General features: G+C 36.1%; 1 protein-coding gene across 3 annotated transcripts in view; it reads right to left on the bottom strand.

Moving 5' to 3' along the window:
- LOC127452606 (nectin-2-like) overlaps window positions 1–19527 on the bottom strand; it is a 114178-nt gene that overhangs the window by 37907 nt on the left and 56744 nt on the right. Inside the window, exons 7-8 of one of the 3 annotated variants that reach the window (XM_051718207.1) lie at window positions 8113–8169; window positions 7302–7618 (exon numbers count right to left, since the gene is read on the bottom strand). The exons of 1 other annotated variant lie outside the window; for it this stretch is intronic. In XM_051718207.1, the coding sequence (XP_051574167.1) occupies window positions 7401–7618; window positions 8113–8169 (275 nt within the window). In that variant the 3' untranslated portion in view covers window positions 7302–7400. Of the gene's footprint in view, window positions 1–7301; window positions 7619–8112; window positions 8170–15615; window positions 19471–19527 lie in introns of those variants that run through there. One more of the 3 variants, XM_051718205.1, reaches the window with a different exon arrangement.

The following is a 19527-nucleotide window of genomic DNA, read 5'->3' as shown; positions in this document are numbered from 1 at the left end:
CTGTTTTTGCAGGTGGGCCATCTCTCAGGGGAGGGGGCAGAAAGAGTGAGAGTGAGTGAGACGGAGAGAGACAGAGCAGAGAGTCTCTGATCTGGCTAGTTTTATGGGGTCTGTGTTAACAGGTGCAAGGTTGACATCACACAGACCAGAGATCGAGAAAGAAAGAAAGAAAGAAAGAAAATAAAGCTGGAAAGATGAAATATGGAAGAAAATAATTTTTTCCCCTCTCTGCCCATCACTCTCTTGATATATAAAGCCCTCCCTCATTCTAGCTTATCAAGTCCGTCCTCTCTCTGTCCTACACTCATTCTGCTGTTGTGGCAGAGGGCCAGACATGTTCCATCTCTGGGATATCTTTAATATCAATCATTCCAGCCACCTTTCCTGTGACAACCCCAAAGTCAGCAAGTCAGTCAGCAAGTCACCAAGACTACTGCTGCCTAAACGTGACAGAACGATCATATTCATAAGATAAGAGCACATTCTGATAATGTCAGAATTACCAGTGGGATTTTCTTAAAGATTCAGACTTTCCAAGTTGCAAGAATGTCATTTTTTTTTTTTTTTATCTGACATTAAGCAGTTTGTAAAAGAACACAGCCAGCATTACATGGAAAGTTGTCATAAGTTAAAGTCCAAGTCAGTTAGATATTGCACTGCCTCAGGAGTTGTTTCATGTAGCGCCTGAAGACCACCAATAAAGCATCTTATTGGGCACACATTTACATGTGATCAGTTGTCTGGCAAGGTGCACCACAGTTATAAGCTGGGGAATCTGCAGCTCCCCACTTATAGATGAGAGAGGCACACCTTCCTTGGGCGGTGCGAAACAGATTCAACATGACCCCTCACTCCACCTCAGTTCACATCCAGGCACTCTCATTACTGGGTCAGCAACAAGGTGGTCATTTGCTGGCAAAGAAGAGATCCACTGCTCTCTCCACCTCCACTCTTCCATACAGAATTCTGCTCCTCCTTGAACTGGGTCAAGTATCCAGACTGGTCTCCATGAGAGTCTAATATCTGGAAGATCTAAAAGTATGTGATACAGGAGGGTGTTCTTGTATCGCCAGTAACCCTGGTATTCACGTATGGCTGCAGATTCATGTCAGTTAAAGACTCCTATGAAATTTAAATACAAGTTTTGCTATGCAGTAGTTCTCAGCCTTTTTGAGTGAGAAACACAATAGTTTACATTGCAATCTTGATTTCTTAGGGGTTTTAGTTGTGAAGTTATTTTAAATAATTTATTTTACATAATTCAAGTCATCTTGAGATCCCTTTGGAAGTTTGCTGTGGCCCCCTTTTGCTCCCAGGGCCCCTGGTTGAGAATCACTCTGCTAGTATACTCTCAAACGCTGACAAAATATACTTTTAGTAGATATACATTAATGTACAGTCTTTGCCTCCTTGTAATAGGGACCAAAAATAATTTACACTCTTCACATTTTGATGACTCAATCCTGCATTTTGTCCAATCAAATACTCTCTAGAACAAGGATATCCCTCCCCCAATGCCTCTGACTAGTGATACCAAGTAACAAATCATAGTTCATGATAGTGAAGTAAACTAAAGGCTATTGGATATATATATATTTTTTTTTTTTAAGCAGAACCATTCAATATGTCCTGCCCTAACTTCCTGTGTCAATTGGAAATACATCAACACAGGAAAAAATCTGTGCTTGTCAAGTCAATTAATGGGTACTTTAAAGAATCATGGTAGAAGCAAATTGGTACTAGGGATGTTCAAAAGTAACCACCAATTTTGATAATCCACTAGTCAGTGTGTTGTCCAAATGACTAGTCGACTAGTTGGTGTTATGGGATTCATGTATATTTAGACTCAGTTATGTTCATGTGACCCCAATCAGACACGTTTCAGAGAGATATATAGATGCTAAACGCAGCACTTCAACATGGTAACTAATGGATATTCAACAAATAAATAGGTTAAATAACTATACCATGTTATAGCACAAAACTATCAAAGTAAGAAAAGTAAGAAACAAGAAAGGCTCCAATACAGAGAAGCACAAAACCAATTATGAACATCCTGAATGCAGAATGACGCACTTCAGTGTAACCCGAGTGCTTCAGGTTGATCCTCGCTTCACATTCAAAAGCGCAGAACTGAAAGACTGAGGGTACGTAACATCTAGTTCACAACATCCAGCAGTTTAAATCTTTTTTACTGCAACTATTTATTTCAACAGTTTCAGACAGAATCAGCAAATAACTTTAATCTCTCCAAAGCACCTCACAAATACTGTACATGAGCATTACTTACAGCTGAGGATTTAACGTTTGGCAGTGATCGTCTTGAAATGTAATGTTGATGCGGCGCTTTGATGACTGAAATAGCAGTGGTGCATAAAAGGACTATACCTAAAGCATTAAAGAGACAAAACTTCTAGCAAAATGTTTTACCATGCTGACTGATATTCACTGTTAAGCACAGCAAGCTACAATCACGAAAAAACTTTCTACGAAAGATGGCATCTCCAAATTAATTAAAACCACCACCACTAAAAATAATATTAGTTGAGCCCACTAATCAACTAGATGGTTGTTGAACAATTATTCAATTAGTTGACCACCCTGGCACATCCCTAATTAATACTGGTCTAATTAATAAGGTTTAGGTGTGAATGTTGACTTCACTATTTTTTGATACACATTTTATGTCCAGCTGATGAAGAATAGTGATAAAGTGGTGCAGAAAATATTACACATTAAGCCACAGGCTTGTGCAACAAAACTACATTTCCCATGATTGTTTGTGGGAACACAAGTTTGTTCGCTTTTAATGCCATGCTAGACTCTTTGGCGAGTTTCATGGTGAAATCCAGGTTAAATTATACGATATTTCAGATCCTTATTTAATAAAAATGTATTATTGCCGGATTTGTTAAAAACCTTTTCAACTGTGTCAGCAAAATAAAACAATCTTCTCAAAAGACTACTGTAGTAATATCACAATCTAATAAAATGTCTCACAGACATTGAGCAGCACAAGAGGCTTGTGGCAACACAAGAATGATAAAATTCACACATTAAGCATCAATTACACACCTAATGCACATCATTTAGTTAAACCAGAGCTAAAAAGCTTGTCTTTGACATGAACAGAAATAGTGAGAAAGAAACTGGCCAACGCGTCCTTTTTTCTAACCGAAATAACCAGAATGCACATTACAATCATAATAACAACTTCCGAAATCTTAAGTAGGAACTTCCTGAGAGGACTTGAAGGAAGCATACCTGACAGACAGCTAAAAAACAGAGACAGATAAAAAGCTAACAACCGAGAGACGATAACGATTACAGTCAACATAGGATACTGGTGTTACTATGGCGACATGTCAGATTAAGTTTATTTTCTCATCCCTACTGATTGATTATGTGCTCTGTCCCCTCTTTACATACGGCTTCATCAACCAATCATTTCCCTTAAATGCCAGTGTGTCTAAAAGGTCACTGGATCGTCTCTCCATGGTAAAAACAACGTCATGGAACAGGGGCAAAAGAATCATGAATTACTCTCCAGAACCAACTGATCAATCATCCATACTCAAAGCAATTGATAAGGTCAGACAGGCCACAAGAAGAACCCCCACTGGGCCTAATCTATCTATTCATCTGTTATCCATGTGTAATGTTGTAGCCTCCGGGTGACCATAGGAGACAGGAGACACCAGACGCTCCTCACAGCCTGACAGCTCAGGGCAACACGGGTCAATCCAATCTCCCACTGAGTGCGGGTGCATGTACAAGCACGTCCAATTCACGGAAACACCACAGATGACGGAAGTGTCATGGCTTCGGGGCCACATCACACCACAGCATCCTCGATTTTTCACTCTATACTATATTCCTCTCTCTTTTTCCATCTTTCCAAAGCCATCCAGCTCCCTGACAGGGAATAAAATTAGAGCCTTTGGTACAGACTCATTATTAACTGCACATCTGAATAGTTTTGAGTGTTTGTGCATGTTAAGAAGGGGGATGAAGTGTGTTGTCGGGCTGTATAGCAGTGCATGATCTCATGAACTCTCTTTTAGCCAGCATCTATCCCATGACTGCGCTTATACCCTCAGTCACAGCCTGGCAATGACACAGCATTTCCTCCTTTAATACTCAGCCTGTGGCACTGTGAACTCCTAACCTTCATGGGGGTGTGCTATGACTTTTGTTTCAGTGGACAAAAAGCCCAAGGAGGGGTTGTCTAGTATCTTTGTTTTGTTCTGACATATGAGACAAGCTTTTCAGTAATTCAGAAGTTTCTGCCCTTTAGTTCAGTCCATGTTAAGTCTCACCAGAGACAGTGTAAGTAGGAGGAAACGGACCAAACATGAATGGGAGAAATCTTAATGCTCTGTTTGCTATTTGCTAGCATTCCCATTCTTCTTGACAGCAGTTGTTCAGATGGCGTAAGAACCCCAGAATTTTTGCTTCATGGGTACTCAGTTCCGGTAATATGTCATGTGACTGATTATTCAAAGGCAGCAGATAAGGGAAAATAAATGTATTTTCACACTACTAAGAGCCTTCCAAAAATAATCTGTCACTGGTAACACATCTGCAATATTATAATGAAATATTTGCGATTTATAGGTTGCTTGGGAAAAATGATGAATTATGAAAAGTTATGAATGGCCATAAATAGGTAATCGTGGTTTTTGTAGCCTAATCTCTTAAAAATTATGTGACCGTTGCAACATTTTTGAAAAATGAAATCATGTGGGTCATTAAATTGCTCACGGCAGTTCCAAATGAAAAAGCTAAAAGCGAGTTAAATGTTTTACCAAACAGATCTTTCTCTAAAGACGTTTTTAAGGCTAATCCTCTATCGAGTTTTAAATCAACAAAACGTACCTCCCTAACCAAAACCTTAAACAAACCAATACGATCATAAAAAGCAAATGTGAGATGAAAAACAGATGAGTTTTTGAAGGTTAGTGCTCTATCAAGTTAAAATTAATAAACAAAACTGATGTCCCTACCTTAAACCTTTAACCTAAACCTAACTGATAGTGTCATAAAAGCAAATGGAAGATGAAAACGCAATTGCTGAATCACCCACATCATTTTTTAGTGCGGCTTACGCATCGACTTGCATTCTGTCGAAGACTCATGCCCTGTTTCTTTGTGTTGAAAATATAAAACTCTATCAGTTGAGCAACCACGCAACTTAATCACATTATTAAACGCTTCTAAGTGTAGTTGGCTATGTAACAGAAATGTAAAAATGTATCACCTTACAACTACTTATCACCATGCACTATAGTACAATTTTGTTTATGTCATAAGATAGTGAGGAAAGGGTGAAAAGTGTTTACGAACTGATAATCTGCCATTTACTTGTGATTTGCGTGAAAGTGAACAAAATATATTGTTGTTGTATTGCCTCTACTGTTCATTTCACCAGGAAACTGACAAAATATGTATAACGAACCACATAAAACTCCTTTTGCAAAAATGTAATGCGATATGAGACTAGGAGCCAGTTGCATAAATCTGTTTAGACTAGTCTTACAAGTTAGCTGGACTTTCATTAAAACGGGTCTCAACTTTTTCTGTCAGTTGCATAAAAACTTAGATCGGTCTAATTTAAGACCAAAATGTATGACTTTTGTTTACATTCTATGATGCCATGGAAATAACTGTCAGCTGAGCTAGATTCACAAAAGTAGTTTTTGACTTCTGCAATGGCAAACTTTAACCTTTGGGTTTATGAATGGGCATTACAAAGAGAAAGGGTTTTCAAAGACTATTCAAACCCATTGGAAGACCTTTCTGACAAAGAAATCACTGAGAAACTAAGATTTTCAAGAAATAAAATGTTGGAATTGGCATCTGACCTTGAGGAGCACTAGAGGCCTGATATTTCAAGAAAATTTAGCATCCCTCCACTGCTACGAATATGACTAGCTCTACGCTTTTTTGCCACAAGATGTTATAAACGCAGTTGGAGACTTTATTGGGGTACACAAGTCTAGAGAATCAAAAATTATACATCGAGTTTCTTGTGTGCTCTCAGACAGACTTCCACAGGATCTGACTGACATCTCTACTTTGAATAAGTTGAAGATGGATTTTTTTTAACATTGCTGAAATTCCAAATGTAGTAGGAGCCATCGATGGAACACATATTAGGATTCAGGCGCCTTCAAATGAAAACTTGGTTCTCACACCTTTTTTGAGCCCACACAGTGCCTCAAACTCATTACAACACAGCCTGTGCCAAAACAAGGAGTGTTATTGAAACATGTATTGTAGTCCTGAAACTGAGATTTCATTGTTTGCATGGAGAGCTCAGAATGAAACCAGACAGGGTGTGCAACATATTCTGTGCCTGCGTTGTTCTACACAACATGGCAAGGTAAGAATATGTACAAAGTGTCCGTAATTGGAACTTCTAGCTACATTTACCCTAATGACTCTACTTTGATTTAAGAGCTTTCCCTTTAACATAGATCTTGCACTCCTAGACCTAGATGAAGACCAAGTGCTTGATGAACGTTTGGAGATCATTGAGGCTTCAAGTTAGATCTGTGTGTTATGTTCGGCAAATGATTGTGGAAAAGTTTTTCTCTGTATAACTGTAAAACTGAAGAAATTGAAATAATAACTAAAAATGTGCCTGAAACATCTTATTCTTAATTTATCAAACCAATATATATACACTACCGGTCAAAAGTTTTGAAACACTTACTCATTCTTTATTATAATTTTTTTTTTTTTTACATTTTAGAATAAAGTCATCAAAACTATGGAATAACATAAATGGAACTATGGGAATTATGTTGTGACTAAACAAAATCCAAAATAAATCAAAACTGTGTTATATTTTAGCATCTTCAAAGTAGTCACCCTTTGCCTAGAATTTGCAGACATGTACTCTTGACATTTTCTCAACCAACTTCTTGAGGTATCACCATGGGATGCTTTTTAAACAGTACTGAAGGAGTTCCCATCTATGTTGGGCACTTATTGGCTGCTTTTCTTTATTATTTGGTCCAAGTCATCAATTTCAAAAATGTTTTTTTTTTTATTATTAAATTTTAGTTTTATAATGAAATAAATTAATATGGTGGCACAATTATATTTTTGTCTACAAAACTAATTTCAAACATTTAATCATACACCTTCAGATCAAAAGATTTTTAAGATCATGAGAAACAATTCAGTCAAGTGTATTTAAATATATATATATATATAATTAAAATTATTATTATTTTGTGATCACTACAAACTACTGAAATGCTACTACTTAAAAACATCAAAATGATATAGGCCAATATTAAAAATTTCTTTAATGTGATTGGATTAAACAAGTGAAGTCATCAGGAAAATAAGTAAAATTATTGAATAATTCTTGTAACGATAAATGAGATCTACTGTTCATGTCCAAGGTTCTGCAGCTCCAATTTCAGCTTGGTTTTCTCTAATTCCAGTTTTTGTATCTCTAATTTTAGTTTTGCTTCTTGCAATGTCAACACTTCATAATGTTTTTCCAGTATGTGGTTCATGGTGATCTTGTTTGGAGGGCCTTTCTGTGTCTCCATTCCCGAGCTGCTTCCAGCAAGTGGCACCTGGCTGCCGTTCGAAACATCTTAATTAAAAAATAAATAATTAATTAAAATAAAAAATTAAGTACATAGGGAGAGATAGAAACTCTTTGTTGCAATTTTGAAAGTTGAGTTGTTTGCTAGAATTTGGTTGCCACTACATGCAGTCTGTCAGACAGAAAGCGGACACCTTTCTACAATAGGCATTTGAATAGGGTTGCCAACTTTCTACCACCCAATATGTGACAGGAGGTGGAATACTATCACAGTGTCTGGAAACCCAAAAACGAATTAGTGATGGTAATATTATGGTATTGAATAATTTTATGGTGTTATAACAATAAAAATACATGCACATTTTATGTAACAGAAATCTTTTCTCACATTCAAACTGAATACACGTTGTTGCATTGATGTTATTTATGGAAAGTGTTGCATCAGTTTGCATTAAAATATCTATTCGTGATTTCTGACAGGCCATCCCGGGTTATACGGCTGGCAACCCTGACATGCTTGCAACTCTAACCAAGAGCTTTACCTTCATTTTTCGCTGTGTGGTCCTGGCTAGTCACTGGAGCATCTTCATCTTGACTTGCTAACATTGTAAAGAGAGCGGAGAATAACGTTAGTTAGCTAACTGCTACAAGACTTGGCATAGAACAAAGTTGCACAATACAAACAGCGAGAATACTGTACAGTATACTTTGAAGCAGGTGTTGTGTCAAAATCTGACTGCCCGCTAGATACTGACTCCTTGCTACATGACCGGCCCTTATCCCTAAAGCCCACCCCTACACCCACCCCTAACCCTAACCTCACTGGTCCCTACCCCTATAAAGACCATCCTTACACCTACCCCTAAACATAGGGATACTAGGGAGTCAAAATTCGGCACTACACCACTAACGTCCTGCCGATATCACCGTATATTTTATTCATCAGCTCTTTTGTCCTTTTTAATTTAGCTGTTGGTCTTCCTCCTGTTGCTGGAGATATATATATATATATATATATATATATATATATATATATATATATATATATATATATATTTTTTTTTTTTTTTTTTTTTTCCTCTTTCACCATATTATTGAAACATTTGTGCACATCTTTGACAGTTCGGGCAATCGACGGATTGACACTATAAACTTTTTCTGTTAATGTGGTCCAAGCCTTGTTTTTTATTATTTACTTTAAAATCACAAGATTTGGTCATTACAATCGATTTTATGCTACAGGCTTTCACTGGCATCTTAAGTTAATTTGACTAGTTGTTAGACGAAGTATTATGTTAATGGAAATGTTTATGCAACCAGCCCCAGGTTGCGTTTTAACCGCCTTACTGGTGTAGTTCTGTAGCGTCATTTGAGCTAAAAATGTTTGACACATATCTGTCTGAATTTTTTGCTGATCTGAAATGTTATTGAAACTTAATCTTGACAAGCATTTTGGATATTTCCAACTTTCGTCATTCATGTAGATAGGAGCTGTACTTGACATTAATAGAAAATACTTGCCCAGGATCGTTACCAAGATGGCTACCAAATGAAATGACTTGACTTAAAGGACTCAGTCAGTCTGACTTCTTAATCCATCAGCTAAATTGTGTACAAAATAAACTCACAGCTGTGCTAGCCGATGACTGTGTCTCAGGACAAGTGGAACACACCATTATACACTAACATAAGGCCATTATCATGATACATTTAGCTAGTGTTGTAGGAGGAAAAGAGAGAGACCCACAAAAATGACAGAGGAAAAAGGCAGCTGGTCCTCACGCCAGGTTGCAACTCAGAGCAATTAGAGCAGGCAGATGGCTAAATGACCAAGAAAAAAAAAAAACTCAGACTCCAAACGACAGTGACAAGTGTGCCAGGAGTACAGAGACTGTGACCCCATCAACTGAAAGAGAAAGAGAGGGAAAAGACAGAATCTAGGGCACAGCTACTATTGGAGGAAAAAAGTCTGTTATAATATTAACAGGCACAATCAGGGTCACCTGTTAACCATTGAAGAGGGATTCTACCAGCTGAATACACTGATTATGATACTAACTCTTTCGGTTTCACTCCCCCCTCTTTTGCAACTGCCTCTTGTGTGCTCTTGGTTAAATTTTAACCTGTTGAGATATGAGATCAGTCAAGTTTGTGTAAACAAAGAGGCTTTTTGAGGGCAGAGTTCCTGCATAGCTGAAGGATGCAGAGACTGTCGCTACTGTTGATAACATGACTTCATAACCTAAAGGGGAGAAACTCCAACACCAGTTCAACCACATTCCTAAGCTTTTTATAGTGCATGTGGTTTTAGTGTACTTTAATAATGTAGCTTTTTCAGGCCTGGGTAGCTCAGCGAGTATTGATGCTGACTACCGCCCCTGGAGTCGCAAGTTTGAATCCAGGGCGTGCTGAGTGACTCCAGCCAGGTCTCTTAAGCAACCAAATTGGCCCGGTTGCTAGGGAGGGTAGAGTCACATGGGGTAACCTCCTCGTGGTCGCGATTAGTGGTTCTTGCTCTCAATGGGGCACTTGATAAATTGTGCGTGGATTGCGGAGTGTAGCATGAGCCTCCACATTCGGAGTCTCCGCGGTGTCATGCACAACGAGCCATGTGATAAGATGCGCGGATTGATGGTCTCAGAAGCGGAGGCCACTGAGACTTGTCCTCCGCCAACCGGATTGAGGTGAGTAGCCATGCCACCACGAGGACCTACTAAGTAGTGGGAATTAGGCATTCCAAATTGGGAGAAAAGGGGATAAAATAATAATAATAAATAATAATAATGTAGCTTTTTTGTAATTAATGCAGATAAACCTGCAGTTTTTTTTTTATTACACCATATTACAGCAACACTTCTGAAAGTGCACTATTTTAATTAGTTTATTATTTATGCAGTTACAGGGACACATCTGAAAGTGCACTTTTTTTAATTAGTTAGTTTTTTACGCAGTTAAGCAATACTTCTGAAAGTGCACTTTTTTTATTAGTTTTTTTATGCAGTTACAGCAACACTTCTGAAAGTGCACTTTTTTAATTAGTTTTTTTATGCAGTTACAGCAACACTTCTGAAAGTGCACTTTTTTAATTAGTTTTTTTATGCAGTTACAGCAACACTTCTGAAAGTGCACTTTTTTAATGTAATTAGTCTATTATTTACACAGTTACAGCAACACTTCTGAAAGTGCACTTTTTTAATTAGTTAATTATTTACGCAGTTACAGCAACATTTCTGAAAGTGCACTTTTTTAATTAGTTTTTTACGCAGTTACAGCAACACTTCTGAAAGTGCACTTTTTTTAATTAGTTTTTTACGCAGTTACAGCAACACTTCTGAAAGTGCACTTTTTTAATTAGTTTTTTACGCAGTTACAGCAACACTTCTGAAAGTGCACTTTTTTTAATTAGTTTTTTACGCAGTTACAGCAACATTTCTGAAAGTGCACTTTTTTAATTAGTTTTTTACGCAGTTACAGCAACACTTCTGAAAGTGCACTTTTTTTAATTAGTTTTTTACGCAGTTACAGCAACATTTCTGAAAGTGCACTTTTTTAATTAGTTTTTTACGCAGTTACAGCAACACTTCTGAAAGTGCACTTTTTTTAATTAGTTTTTTACGCAGTTAAGCAACACTTCTGAAAGTGCACTTTTTTATTAGTTTTTTTATGCAGTTCCAGCAACACTTCTGAAAGTGCACTTTAATTAGTTTTTCACACAGTTATAGCAACACTTCTGAAAGTGCACTTTTTTTAATTAGTTAAATTATTATTTACACAGTTACAGCAACACTTTTGAAAGTGCACTTTTTTAATTAGTTAGTTTATTATTTAAGCAGTTACAGCAACACTTCTGAAAGTGCACTTTTTTTATTTAGTCTATTATTTACAAAGTTACAGCAACACTTTTGAAAGTGCACTTTTTTAATTAGTTAATTATTTACGCAGTTATAGCAACACTTCTGAAAGTGCACTTTTTTAATTAGTTAATTATTTACGCAGTTACAGCAACACTTCTGAAAGTGCACTTTTTTAATTAGTTAATTATTTACACAGTTACAGCAACATTTCTGAAAGTGCACTTTTTTAATTAGTTTTTTAAGCAGTTACAGCAACACTTCTGAAAGTGCACTTTTTAATTAGTTTTTTACACAGTTACAGCAACATTTCTGAAAGTGCACTTTTTTTATTTAGTCTATTATTTACAAAGTTACAGCAACATTTCTGAAAGTGCACTTTTTAATTAGTTAATTTTTTACGCAGTTACAGCAACACTTCTGAAAGTGCACTTTTTTTATTTAGTCTATTATTTACAAAGTTACAGCAACATTTCTGAAAGTGCACTTTTTAATTAGTTAATTTTTTACGCAGTTACAGCAACACTTCTGAAAGTGCACTTTTTTAATTAGTTTTTTACGCAGTTACAGCAACACTTCTGAAAGTGCACTTTTTAATTAGTTAATTATTTACGCAGTTACAGCAACACTTCTGAAAGTGCACTTTTTAATTAGTTAATTTTTTACGCAGTTACAGCAACATTTCTGAAAGTGCACTTTTTTTAATTAGTTTTTTACGCAGTTAAGCAACACTTCTGAAAGTGCACTTTAATTAGTTTTTCACACAGTTATAGCAACACTTCTGAAAGTGCACTTTTTTTAATTAAATTATTATTTACACAGTTACAGCAACACTTTTGAAAGTGCACTTTTTTAATTAGTTAGTTTATAATTTAAGCAGTTACAGCAACACTTCTGAAAGTGCACTTTTTTTATTTAGTCTATTATTTACAAAGTTACAGCAACACTTTTGAAAGTGCACTTTTTTAATTAGTTAATTATTTACGCAGTTACAGCAACACTTCTGAAAGTGCACTTTTTTAATTAGTTAATTATTTACGCAGTTACAGCAACACTTCTGAAAGTGCACTTTTTTAATTAGTTTTTTTATGCAGTTACAGCAACACTTCTGAAAGTGCACTTTTTTAATTAGTTTTTTTATGCAGTTACAGCAACACTTCTGAAAGTGCACTTTAATTAGTTTTTCACACAGTTATAGCAACACTTCTGAAAGTGCACTTTTTTAATTAGTTAAATTATTATTTACACAGTTACAGCAACACTTCTGAAAGTGCACTTTTTTAATTAGTTTTTTTATGCAGTTACAGCAACACTTCTGAAAGTGCACTTTAATTAGTTTTTCACACAGTTATAGCAACACTTTTGAAAGTGCACTTTTTTAATTAGTTAGTTTATTATTTAAGCAGTTACAGCAACACTTCTGAAAGTGCACTTTTTTTATTTAGTCTATTATTTACAAAGTTACAGCAACACTTTTGAAAGTGCACTTTTTTAATTAGTTAATTATTTACGCAGTTACAGCAACACTTCTGAAAGTGCACTTTTTTAATTAGTTAATTATTTACGCAGTTACAGCAACACTTCTGAAAGTGCACTTTTTTAATTAGTTTTTTTATGCAGTTACAGCAACACTTCTGAAAGTGCACTTTTTTAATTAGTTTTTTACGCAGTTACAGCAACACTTCTGAAAGTGCACTTTTTTAATTAGTTTTTTACGCAGTTACAGCAACATTTCTGAAAGTGCACTTTTTTAATTAGTTAATTATTTACGCAGTTACAGCAACATTTCTGAAAGTGCACTTTTTTAATTAGTTTTTTACGCAGTTACAGCAACACTTCTGAAAGTGCACTTTTTTTAATTAGTTAATTATTTACGCAGTTACAGCAACATTTCTGAAAGTGCACTTTTTTAATTAGTTTTTTACGCAGTTACAGCAACACTTCTGAAAGTGCACTTTTTAATTAGTTAATTTTTTACGCAGTTACAGCAACATTTCTGAAAGTGCACTTTTTAATTAGTTAATTTTTTACGCAGTTACAGCAACACTTCTGAAAGTGCACTTTTTAATTAGTTAATTTTTTACGCAGTTACAGCAACACTTCTGAAAGTGCACTTTTTTTATTTAGTCTATTATTTACAAAGTTACAGCAACATTTCTGAAAGTGCACTTTTTAATTAGTTAATTTTTTACGCAGTTACAGCAACACTTCTGAAAGTGCACTTTTTTTATTTAGTCTATTATTTACAAAGTTACAGCAACACTTCTGAAAGTGCACTTTTTAATTAGTTAATTTTTTACGCAGTTACAGCAACATTTCTGAAAGTGCACTTTTTTAATTAGTTTTTTACGCAGTTACAGCAACATTTCTGAAAGTGCACTTTTTTAATTAGTTTTTTACGCAGTTACAGCAACACTTCTGAAAGTGCACTTTTTAATTAGTTAATTTTTTACGCAGTTACAGCAACATTTCTGAAAGTGCACTTTTTTAATTAGTTTTTTACGCAGTTACAGCAACACTTCTGAAAGTGCACTTTTTAATTAGTTAATTTTTTACGCAGTTACAGCAACATTTCTGAAAGTGCACTTTTTTAATTAGTTTTTTACGCAGTTACAGCAACACTTCTGAAAGTGCACTTTTTTTAATTAGTTTTTTACGCAGTTACAGCAACATTTCTGAAAGTGCACTTTTTTTAATTAGTTTTTTATGCAGTTAAGCATCACTTCTGAAAGTGCACTTTTTTTATGCAGTTACAGCAACACTTCTGAAAGTGCACTTTAATTAGTTTTTCACACAGTTATAGCAACACTTCTGAAAGTGCACTTTTTTTAATTAGTTAAATTATTATTTACACAGTTACAGCAACACTTTTGAAAGTGCACTTTTTTAATTAGTTAGTTTATTATTTAAGCAGTTACAGCAACACTTTTGAAAGTGCACTTTTTTTATTTAGTCTATTATTTACAAAGTTACAGCAACACTTTTGAAAGTGCACTTTTTTAATTAGTTAATTATTTACGCAGTTACAGCAACATTTCTGAAAGTGCACTTTTTTAATTAGTTTTTTACGCAGTTACAGCAACACTTCTGAAAGTGCACTTTTTAATTAGTTAATTTTTTACGCAGTTACAGCAACACTTCTGAAAGTGCACTTTTTTAATTAGTTTTTTACGCAGTTACAGCAACATTTCTGAAAGTGCACTTTTTAATTAGTTAATTTTTTACGCAGTTACAGCAACACTTCTGAAAGTGCACATTTTAATTAGTTAATTTTTTACGCAGTTACAGCAACACTTCTGAAAGTGCACTTTTTTTATTTAGTCTATTATTTACAAAGTTACAGCAACACTTTTGAAAGTGCACTTTTTTAATTAGTTAATTATTTACGCAGTTACAGCAACACTTCTGAAAGTGCACTTTTTAATTAGTTAATTTTTTACGCAGTTACAGCAACACTTCTGAAAGTGCACTTTTTAATTAGTTAATTTTTTACGCAGTTACATCAACATTTCTGAAAGTGCACTTTTTTAATTAGTTTTTTACGCAGTTACAGCAACACTTCTGAAAGTGCACTTTTTAATTAGTTAATTTTTTACGCAGTTACAGCAACATTTCTGAAAGTGCACTTTTTTAATTAGTTTTTTACGCAGTTACAGCAACACTTCTGAAAGTGCACTTTTTTTAATTAGTTTTTTACGCAGTTACAGCAACATTTCTGAAAGTGCACTTTTTTAATTAGTTTTTTACGCAGTTACAGCAACACTTCTGAAAGTGCACTTTTTAATTAGTTAATTTTTTACGCAGTTACAGCAACACTTCTGAAAGTGCATTTTTTAATTAGTTAATTTTTTACGCAGTTACAGCAATACTTCTGAAAGTGCACTGTTGTTTTAAATACGTTGATACAGTGATATGACTGAAAGCACAGACAAAACAAATAGTCAAACTGCAGAGCAAAATAATAACTAGAAAGTTGTGTGCTTTAGCGGTCATACCTGCATATTTTGCTTTACAATGGGCAAGTATTCAAAAACAGACATTTACATGTACGTGAGTCACTCTCTTGCATAGCCCATTTAGCCCCATTTCAGTCTGCAGTACCTGTGACAGGTGACTTATCAAGAAAGACACATACACAGCTAACTAAGCATTCACTCACCATTCACAACTCAAAAACCCAGACTGAAAAGTCTGCAGGGAAACAAAGCATGTGGGATTTAATGGAGCCGCAGAACATTCAGCACATACCAAGATCACTGTCAAATATCGGTAAGACTTTAATAATAGCAACCAAATAAAAAAAGGACAAAATTACAAAGACTAACTCAAAAACATTTTCAGACAAGCAAAACAAAACTTAAAAGTAATGCAATGTGGATAAGCATTTAGTACAGATGTGTTTCTGTGTCCGTTAGAAAGCATTGCTCAACAGTTTACAGCACAAACACATTACAGGCATCAATAAATCACTCGAGTAAAAACAACTAAAGCACAGATAAAAAAAAAAAATCAGTAAAATCAACTGATATTAAAACAAAACTATGCATCCATGCTCACAGCACTGACGTGTCCATACACAAGGAAGTGACTTCACTGTTTGTCTTATGTTCTTCATATGTTTATATATTTATATTATATACACAGAAAGGATGGTTTGTGACAGGTGATATTAAGGCTTTAAATGTATGTGTGTGTGTGGGTGTGTGTAAGAATTGAAAAACATCTAAGCCAGAAAATGACAGACAGCGACATTAAGGAGACTGTAACATCCCATATTTAAAGAGAGTTCACCTAAAATGAAAATTTTTGCTATCATTTACTCACCCTCATGTTGTCCCAAACCTGTTTGTTTTTTCTTCCATGAAACACCAAAGGAGATGTTAGGCAGAATGACAGCCTAAGTCACCATTCACTTTCATCGTATAGAAGAAAAAAAAACATGCATTCTGTTTAAAATCTCTTTTTGCGTACAAGGAGCAAAAAAGGTCATGCGTGTTTAGACCAATATGAGGATGAGTTAACAATGAAAGAATTTCCAGGGTGAACTGTCCCTTTAAGATTTCACACTCTTGTAATTCACTTGTCTTCTACGTAAACTTCCACCGCAGAGGTGACTTCCTTAATATTCTCAAGGCATCAATTCCTTCATTACCGAACTCCTGGTGGAGATGGCGAGCTGGAAGGTCAGTGCGTTCTCATCTAATGAGGAGCTAAAACGCTCTGCCTCTCTGAGCACGAGTGACGACATCACTTCCTCTACTCTCCCAGTCACATGAAAGGACAGATTGCAGTCTGACTTTTCAATAAGGATGTAAACTAGGATGTGTTGATGCCTGGCCTATTCAGTGCCAGTCACACTGCCGGGCTGGAGGCAGATCAGAGCTGTCAGTGTATCAGGATTGAGACTGAACTGGCCCGTTTCAGACTGACCACCTTTTCAAAGAGGAGAACAACTCTTTTAAATGGCATTGATCCAGATATCGCCTTAATAGGGCAAATGAATCAAGACGACAGCCCAGGAAAACAACACTAGAGTAGCCAGTGTGCCCTCTCATGGTCAGAAACAGAGAGGGACACATATAGACTCAAGGGCAGCTGGCCTGACAAATGATTTAGAGACAGTGTGTGTGTGTGTGTGTGTGTGATGTCCAGTTTAAATCATACTGTGTACGTGTGTATGAGACCCTGAGAGAGTTGAGGAATAACTCACTGCCCTAGAGTCAGACACCACTTAACACACACACACACACACACACGATAGAGAGCCTTACCATGTGAAAGTGTATAAAGAACCCTTTGTTTAGAGCAGGTGAAACTAGTACAGTCGACACTAGATTACTGATATAATTATGTGATATTTGCTCTTATATATCAAGCCGCCTTATTGATACACACAGAGCCGTGGAAGACATGTGCAACATTCTACGTGGATATCCATCTCGCCCCGTCTCCATATTTATAACATTTAGAATTATAGACATTTTTCATTTGTAAGAAAACTAAAATGTGTACATACAGTAGTTTACAATCACCTCACATTGAACTATATGCACAACCTTTCTCTTGTTCACTCATTAAAGAGCTTCTTCATTTAATACCCCCCTGCTCGGCAGTGAATTTCACCTATCTGAGAAGAACAACACTAAAACAAGGAAATTACTGATTAAGTGATGCATAACTGCGCTGTTAGAGGAGAGGTATATTTAGCCATGTGGCCATGGTAACCACTCTGGACGTGGAGTATAGTTATAACTATTGATTTGCTAGATGTACATAAATGGATTCAATATCACTTTATTAATTAACACTGCAAAACTATTTTCTAGTTCAAATATCTAGACCCCTTTTCTTTTTTATTATCAGATTACTTTACAATATTTGTGATTCTCAAAAAGCCTGTCAAGAAAATGTCTTTTTTTTTTTTTTTTTACTATATTTGTAACATATATTTACTTTGACATATTAAATGAGTCCTTCCTACAATGTGACATTTAAACCCTGACATGCCTTGTTTTTATTCTTACAGTAATATGGTTAATCAAAACAGTCCTTATCCAATGCATATGGAAGTAATAAATGTGCAGGAATAACCTTTCACCACCTAAACACACTCACGATGCCTTGAACACATCTAGAACATCGTTTTCCTGATAAAACGGATTGAGGGTGAAAACGAACACATCATTCATTAACATTTGATTTGATTAGCCCCAGATTCAAGTCACGTGATTCAGCCATTGAGTGCAGTATAATGAGTGGCTCAGAGTGAACTGTACACTTGGATGGGTGTGTGAGGGTGAATTACAGTAAGGAAGGTCACAGAGGCGTGGCTAGTCCAGTATTAGACAGGAAAATAGCAGTATGATTGATTTAGTGTGTAATAGATAAAAAGCACCATCCATCTTTGACTCCTTCAAAATCTACACAAATACACAAAGCCAACTTCCACAGCTTGTGCCAAGAAAGAGCGAGAAATGTAGAGAAGAGGCCGAATAAGTGTGCTCTAACCAAACTCAACTGTGTTGAGTGAATCAAGTCTGAAGTCCTTAAATCATGATCGATAGATTAGTTAAAATTTTGATTACATAAGTGCAGTGGAATTACTTACAACTTCATGTGTTCATTTCATAAATATTACACAGTCAACATTTGAAGTTTTGTATTAAAGTTCTCTCAGAATGTGTCACCATGGCAACTAGAGCAATAATTAGGAATTGAAAGCCTGACAGTTATGCATTTAGTAGTCTCTATTTCCTTTACCCGTTCCTTCAATGCTTTAATCTGTGCTATATCCCCAGGTATTAATTCATCCGTTCGTTAATTCAATCCATCCATTAATCCTTTCTCTCATGGTGTTTGATGCCATAATTTGTTTTTACATTAAAATTAATATTCTTTAAGAGGAAGAAATGCATTCCTTTTGGAAGAGGTCCAGTGTTCTTTCGCAATCTTTCTTTATTTCTTTATTCAGTCCCATCGCTCACCAGCACAGAACCTCTCTCTCCTCTTAAACATAGACAGCAGTCCTTGAGATCACAGAGCCGTCCCTCTGGGACTCCATATCATCATCAATTTCATCGTCATGTGGACGGAGCTGTAGGATGGGTCCACCTCCGGTGAAATGGTCGTATCGCTCATCCTCTTCCATCAGTTCATCGAATTTCTTCCTTTCTACATCGTCGATCTCTCTACTAAGCAGGATATCCTCCGCTGTGTGAGTATGTGTAGTCTCAAGCAGAGTCACGCCCCCTGGATGCATGCCCTGATTGGCCGCTTTCTCGTTAAGCCCCACCTCTCCTCTGTAAATAGGCGTGTTATTGTTTCCGGTGTTTCCGGTGCCGTTTTTGCTGGATTTGGCAGAGCCGAAGAGGCGAGTAAAGGAGTCGTAGGGAGCACCAGTTGGCTTGCCAGTGCCGCGGTATCCATGTTGTTGGCGGCGGTTATGGGTAACCAGGAAGAAGGTGAGGCCACTGATCAGTAAGACGGCCAGGAGACACGCGAAGATCACGCCTGCAATCACACCCGCATTTGAGGTGGGAGGAGATTGTTCTAGAGATAGAAAGACGAAAAGAGAAATGAAAAGTAATAAGAGAAACAGAATTAGAC

The sequence above is a fragment of the Myxocyprinus asiaticus genome, chromosome 15, assembly GCF_019703515.2.
Source record: "Myxocyprinus asiaticus isolate MX2 ecotype Aquarium Trade chromosome 15, UBuf_Myxa_2, whole genome shotgun sequence".
Classification (NCBI taxonomy): domain Eukaryota; kingdom Metazoa; phylum Chordata; class Actinopteri; order Cypriniformes; family Catostomidae; genus Myxocyprinus; species Myxocyprinus asiaticus.
This window is presented reverse-complemented; position numbering and strand designations above follow the sequence as displayed.